Here is a 6,993-nt window from a genome sequence, read left to right as displayed (position 1 = left end):
AAATTGCTTTACCCGAGGGCGGGGCGAGAAATTTTGTTATCATTATTTTTATTCTTATTGATTTAAAGTATGCAAAAAACATTTAAAAAACCTAAAAATCTTTGCTTATAAAACAATCGCTTTAAAAACGTCAAATTTTAAATTTTGTTGAGGGACGAACTAGGTGAACGTACCGAAACGACCTCATCCTAAATACCAAGGAAAACAAAATTTTAAATTTAATCAATTTTTGTTTCACTAGTTAAAGGTTTATATATATATATATATATATATATATATATATATATATATATATATATATATATATATATATATATATATATATATAAAGAAATACACCCCATGCGATCGCATGGGGTTTGGCCTTGAAAACCATGCGATCGCATGGTGGCCAGAAACTGGACAGGATCAAAAAGCAGTCGACATGGTCTCTGTCTCATGTGATGACTCGTCCAAATCCATTTGGACGAATACATCATTCATCGATTTCATAGTGAGGTTTTGACCTCTATATGATACGTTTTGTAAACATTGCTTTCTTTTGAAAAGACACACCATAAATGAATATATATAAATCCAAGGTTTTCGACATCTAATGATTTCTACGTATAGACAATTACTGTATATAATAGTTTACAATACTACATCCGTTGATAATGCAGTCAAAATAAGATACACGGTGATGATTTTGTGAATGCAAAGTTTTCTTGAATAAAGCATGTATGACTCCATGGACATAGCTTGTATAACGTATAAGCAAACAGCGGAAGACTTCTAGAAACCTGAGAATAAACATGCTTAAAAGTGTCAACACAAAGGTTGGTGAGTTCATAGTTTTAATATTGCGCATAATCTGTATATAAAGGTGAATCACAAGTTTTTAGTTGTTTCATCCAGAAACGTTTATCAAAATATTCTACGAAATTGAGCACCCTGGTAACTAAACTTAACGTATATATAATTTATACCCTTTGTATAATCATCTTAATAATACACGCAAACTAACGTGTACGCTTCTCAAATAGCATACGTCCGTTAAAAGGCTAGTGCTCTAGCTCGGACGGGGATATCAAGCCCTATGGATCCATATACTACTACTCGCGCCCACCAGTTCTTATAACTGGCAGTTACTAGTTACCAAAGCTAAGGGATTTTCGGTTTAAACTCAGTGTAGAATTTAGTATGTACTTGTATCTATTGCGTTTAAAATAAGTTGCATGAATTTTCAGCCCAAAAATATAGATTGCAAAAGCAATTAAAAAGAGAGCAAATGAAACTCACTTTAGCAGCACATAAGGTCATTTGCTTCTATAAATCGACGTCTCGTTATTTACCAATATATATTATAATAATACTATTTTAAATCCAAAACGTTTTACGACTAAGTTAATATTATATATATATATATATATATATATATATATATATATATATATATATATATATATATATATATATATATATATATATATATATATATATATATATACGTATATTTTCCAATCCAATTATAATGGTTCGTGAATCGTCAAGGTTTGGTCAAGGTTAAATGAATGTATGAATACAGTGTACACTTCTTGAGATTCAACTTAAAAAACTTTGCTTATCGTGTCGGAATAATATAAAGATAAAGTTTAAATTTGATCAGAAATTTTCGGGTTGTTACATTACCTACCCATTAAAGAAATTTCGTCCCGAAATTTGATTGGGATGGTCATGGCCGACAATAAGTATGTTTTCATGACGCATACGAGCTGAAAATTAGAGTTTTATCATCATTGAATAATATAGACAAAACAATTTGATTTGGTGAAGAGTACAAGTGAAGCTATCACAGAAAATTGAAATGGGAAAAAAAATTCGTCATATCTTTTGACGTAGATAGTGTTGGTTTCCGGAGTTCAAGGGATTTAAAGAAAATCTTCATAATCTATAAGATTTGATTCTTCGGCGAAAAAGGAAGTTAAAATCTCTTTAATTAAATGCGGTAATCTGTCTCGATTGCTGTGTCAGATATTTTACTATAAATCCACCCCCTTCGTTTCATTATTTCCACAACTCATACTTTCTATTCTTTCTCTCTCAACTCATACTTTAAAGCATTCGTCAATATACTTCATCCAGTTCTGCTTCTTGATAAATTCCTAACTTTCATATCTCACTACAACAAAAGTGTACATATAGGACACCCAAATTGGTCCTATAATGTCACTTTATAGGACCTTTTGGCCTGATAGGGCCAACAAGAGATGTGTACCAACTAAGGCGGTCGTATAAAGTATAGACGCAAAAAAGTATCCTAAAAGGTAATAAGATTATGAAACCAATTATCGGGTCCTATAATATCATTAACGACCACACAGAAAAGTCCTTACAAGTACATATCGAGTGACTTTTATTTAGATTGAGACATACAAAAGGGTCCCAAAAATTAAAAAAAAATTACATTAGTACCAACAAAGGGGTCCTATTTAAGTTTTAAATTTCTTAAGGACTAACAAAAATGGTCTCATTATTATGTTAGTACCCAAATAAGGATCCTATTATAAAAAAATACTACTATGGTACCAAATAAAAAGGGTCATAATGTATCGGTATTGTTGTAGTACCAAGAAAAAAGGTCACAATATACACAAATGTTACTTTAGTACCATATAATAGAGTCCTAATATAATGATTTTTAAGGTTAGTACCACACTAAAAAGATCCTAATATAAATTTCTTATACCTTAAAACCACAAAATGAGTCCTAATATATAATAAGATGTTAGTTTAGTACCACATACAGAGTCCTAATATAATGTTTCCAAGGTTGGTACCATTAAAAAAAGTCCTAATACAAATGTATTTTTAATCAATATTGCATCCTATCAAGTAATAGTATTAAAATCACAAAAAGTCCTATCAAGTTATAGTAATTCCGAATAGATTTCTATATTCGAATCCGGTTTAGATATTCAGGTCAGGTTCGGATTCTTTTAGGATTCAGGCATTTGGATCGATTTATTGGATCCATATATCAGGTTCTGATTTTTATCTAATTCAGATTTTGGACATCCAATTAATAATTTCTATTAAAAATAAATATAAAATAAAACATAATCATATTTTAGTAAATTGTACTCATAATTGAAAAACACCAAACATTAAAAATTCATAGATTAATCCAACATATCAATACTAAAATAACATTCGACAAAGAAAATAAAAACAATGAATAGCAACGAAGAACGTCTTCGATCAACATGTATCTTTATTAATCCAAGGGTACCACCTTTGTCAATGAAATTAATACCAATGAAAAGACGCAGAACATCTTGAATCAAAATGTATATTTATCAATCCAAAGGTAGCACCTACAAATAAATTATCCATATGAATAAGCATGAAAGTTCATACTATAAAATAAAAATTAATATTATCACACATCAATGCGAATGTGAAGGCGACGCGATAGAAGTGCCTTTAGCATCTTTAACTGTAAAAAAAAAAAAAAAAACAAAAAAAAACACGTGCCCTAACCAAATATTCATGCTTTTAAATGATCACCTTGTATGTCTACCTTACACCAATCTTGTCCTATCTCTAACCAATCTCGTCCTATCTCTAGCCAGAGTAGCCAACTATAAACAAAAGTAGTAGATTATGACAACACAACATTGGGTATGTCACACGAACAACAATCCGCAAAAATTACAGAAAAAGGAATAATAAAAGCGAAATAAAGGAGATTTAAAGGGTAACATTACCTGAAGAAACTCACAACAATGGTCGTCGACAATAACTGAAATAAACAGCAGAAGAAACAATGATAACCAAATAAGAAACCCAGTCAGGAATAAAAAAAAACAGATGAAATAAAGGATACTAGAAACATCAACACATTCAAAATCAGAAAACTGTTGTAGGTAAAGGAGGAACGGCATAAGCTCACTGAAGAAGAAGATGAAACCCTTTTTCACAACCAAAAAATAGAAGAAATAACTAATGTGTTGGATAGGTATCAGATAGCCGGTGACGTCAACCAACACCAAGCAACACTCACCAACAGATACGTGTATAGCCTTGCAACCTGTAGCAAAGAAAAATTTAATTAACAGAACATGTGACAGGAACGTGGATTGGGAAAAAAAAGTCATGAAGAAGCGAAGGAACAGCAGATGCTATGTAGTAGATACGGTAATATGGCAATTACCGCGAAATGTGCCTGAAGCTCCACTTGTTTCCATGCAAAATCCTTGGCTATGAGCTCTTGAGTTGGAGGTTGCTTTGAGATATCCTGCAAATCAGATGACAATAAAAGCCTAAGTAATAAAAAGATAACAGATAAAATTACAAGTTTTTTAAAGTTAAGCTACAAACCAGTGGAATAAGGCATAGAAGGCATTTATCATCATGGCATCTCAGAACAGAAAACCCACCACGAGTACTCGTATCAGAAGTAGTTAACGTCTTGCAAAAGGAATGCACGCGAAATTGAGATTGGGGAGGTGGTGTTGGTTCCTTTTTCACCGCATTCTCATTTTGCTGTTGTCAAAGATTTTACATAATAAATACAATAAATTAAATCATTGAATGTTACCTACATACATAGCAACAAAAGTCATAACACCGAAACTAAACTCACATTAGGTTCCGGCATCAAAGTTATTTGCGAAAACACCTCATATTTCTCTAGTTCCGCCTGTATACACACACCACCATAATTAATTAATTACCCAAAAATTAGTATAAATAAGTATCAGCAACTCTCGCTATAATTACCCTTAATTGCACATTCATAACACGACAAAGCATCTATGATTGAGTTCAAAACACGACAAAGCATCTATGTAATTGTGTTCAAAACGACTGTAATACTGTATCAAACATCTTCCGAAACCGGTATTATTCATTAGAGCCCAACAGCTAAAAGAAAATTCGTTCAAAACACCTTAAGACGTTCATCAAAGGAGCAAAATAAACATCAAATACCTACTGGAACCATTACAAACTCTCATAATATTCAATATAATAAATCACTTACTATGTACAAACATCAAAAGAAATAGAAAATAATATATTAAACAATAACTATCCATGAGCTGAAGACAAATATATAGAAACAATAAGTGAAAAAACACCCATGTTCAATAAAAGCTAAATAATCAACACACAAAAACAATAACATAGTCCTTCAAGATTAAACATCAAGTTTTTCAACCAAACAAAAAATATCAGTTTTAAAAACCTGAACATGAACTTCAGATACATGTAGAGCTGATGAAAAATTATTCCCTACATCAATCATGGTAGACAATCATTTCAAAGAAATTAATAATGAAACTTTTTAAAAAAAAATACATATGTTTAGTTCAAAAAATAACTTGAAAAGTGGGACATTAGTATTGAACAGACCCTGAGAGCTGACTTCAGATTCATCACAATATACAAACAAATTCGAGCAACATCCCAATATCCCACATTTTGACCTTATTAACTTCATACACTACTAAAGATTATGAAATCCTAGACTGCAGACAACCTAATAACCTTGAGCACAACTATACATATTACATACAATACATAAGCAGTTAACCTTAATACTTCAAGCACCATATATGAAACACTTTAATTTACATAAAACATATCAAGAAATTATATGAAATGTTTTGCCGATTCAATGAAGCTTTAATGGTGGTAGTGAACTTGTATAAAATTAGTGCAATAACGCCTTCAGACAAACCTCCTAACAACGCTTGAACAACAGATGAAGGTGAAATGTATTTTATTAAATCACACCTTCTGGAACAATACAAGGAAAGAGATTATGATTCAGTTTAGTTGGTTATTACTATCTTCTTATCATTTCAAATTTAGGAAATCATATCCCTTTACACCATTCATAATTTGTACAGGACATACGAAATTTCATCAAATCTTTCTATTTTATCAAATTTTCATAGAAACACTAACTAATTTAGTATTATATTATTTAAAATCATAATAACATATTTAGTAATCTGTAAATACCAGGAAGAATGAAAAACTATATATAAATGATACCGTAACCTTATTCGAAAGAGAGACAATTATTATTATAGATATATATCTATAAGACAATTAAGATTAAATAAGAATCATTAGAAGATTCCTAAAATCAAAAGCATATTGATAAAAGGTAATGTGAATCCAAGAATCAGTATAATTTTGTCTTTAAAGTTCAACGATACCTGAATTTCGACGAAGAATTTCGACGACGGCGTTGATGCAGATCGGGGAGATGGTTGTTTCTATTTTATTAAATTAATTGGGAAAGAAAGAGAGGGATTATGAGGTTCTCATAGCTTGCTAAGATTCGTCGATTATGAAAATCTGCTCACGAACCCTAATCCTTGATTTTGATTTTTGAAAGAAAAAATAGGTAGGGATTAGGGTTGAATTAGTCCAACTTATTTTACAAAAGGGAAAATGAAAAATTTTATGGAAAAAAATAGGGAGGACCGCTCAAATCTCAACATTTAGAAAAAGAAGGTATTTTCATATGTGTTATGTAGATGTAGATATAGATATAGGATACGGAATTACGGATAAAAATGAATTTCGAATATTAAACAACATAAACTATTACAAATTTAACTTTATTTTGTAAAAATTACTTGATATCTATTAGACCATTTCTAATCATGATGGGAAAGAGTGGTGTGTTGGGTGGGGTAGGGTGTGATTGGCAGGTGTGATGGAGAACTGATAAATAATGGGGTGACGTGTTAAGTGGTTTGTTGGTCTGTTGTTGAGTTTCTTGTTTGGTTTCTAGTTGGCTCATGTTGAGCGTGTTTTTAGTTTGTTGAAAAGGTCGTTGTGGGGCTAACCCGAGTTCTTGTTGAATTTCTTGTAGTTTTTGAAGTTTTTGTAGTTGATGAATTTATTGTTAAATTTCTTGTTGGCTCATATTCAACAGCTTGTCATATAACCGAAAAAACCAAGTGAAGTGCGACATTGGTTTGAAGATGA

General features: G+C 31.1%; 1 protein-coding gene across 4 annotated transcripts; it reads right to left on the bottom strand.

Annotated features, from left to right (window-relative positions):
- Positions 1-3,087: 3,087 nt before the first annotated feature.
- LOC139877297 (uncharacterized) lies at positions 3,088-6,490 on the bottom strand. 4 transcript variants are annotated; one of them, XM_071864706.1, is made up of 8 exons: positions 6,213-6,490; positions 4,628-4,684; positions 4,363-4,527; positions 4,196-4,279; positions 3,935-4,072; positions 3,750-3,784; positions 3,550-3,623; positions 3,088-3,356 (listed from the first exon to the last, which is right to left on the bottom strand). In XM_071864706.1, the coding sequence occupies exons 3-7, from the start codon at positions 4,385-4,387 to the stop codon at positions 3,564-3,566; spliced, it is 342 nt and encodes a 113-aa protein (XP_071720807.1). In that variant the 5' UTR covers positions 4,388-4,527; positions 4,628-4,684; positions 6,213-6,490; the 3' UTR covers positions 3,088-3,356; positions 3,550-3,563. The 4 variants fall into 4 exon arrangements, 3 of the variants coding, with proteins under 3 accessions (XP_071720807.1, XP_071720808.1, XP_071720804.1); XM_071864707.1 differs by having other exon boundaries at positions 3,563-3,623; XR_011768532.1 differs by having other exon boundaries at positions 3,750-4,072; positions 4,196-4,267.
- Positions 6,491-6,993: the final 503 nt, after the last annotated feature.

Source organism: Rutidosis leptorrhynchoides, chromosome 11 (genome assembly GCF_046630445.1).
Source record: "Rutidosis leptorrhynchoides isolate AG116_Rl617_1_P2 chromosome 11, CSIRO_AGI_Rlap_v1, whole genome shotgun sequence".
NCBI classification, from domain to species: domain Eukaryota; kingdom Viridiplantae; phylum Streptophyta; class Magnoliopsida; order Asterales; family Asteraceae; genus Rutidosis; species Rutidosis leptorrhynchoides.
The sequence above is the reverse complement of the archived record's forward strand: the minus strand, read 5'-3'. Positions and strand labels throughout refer to the sequence as shown.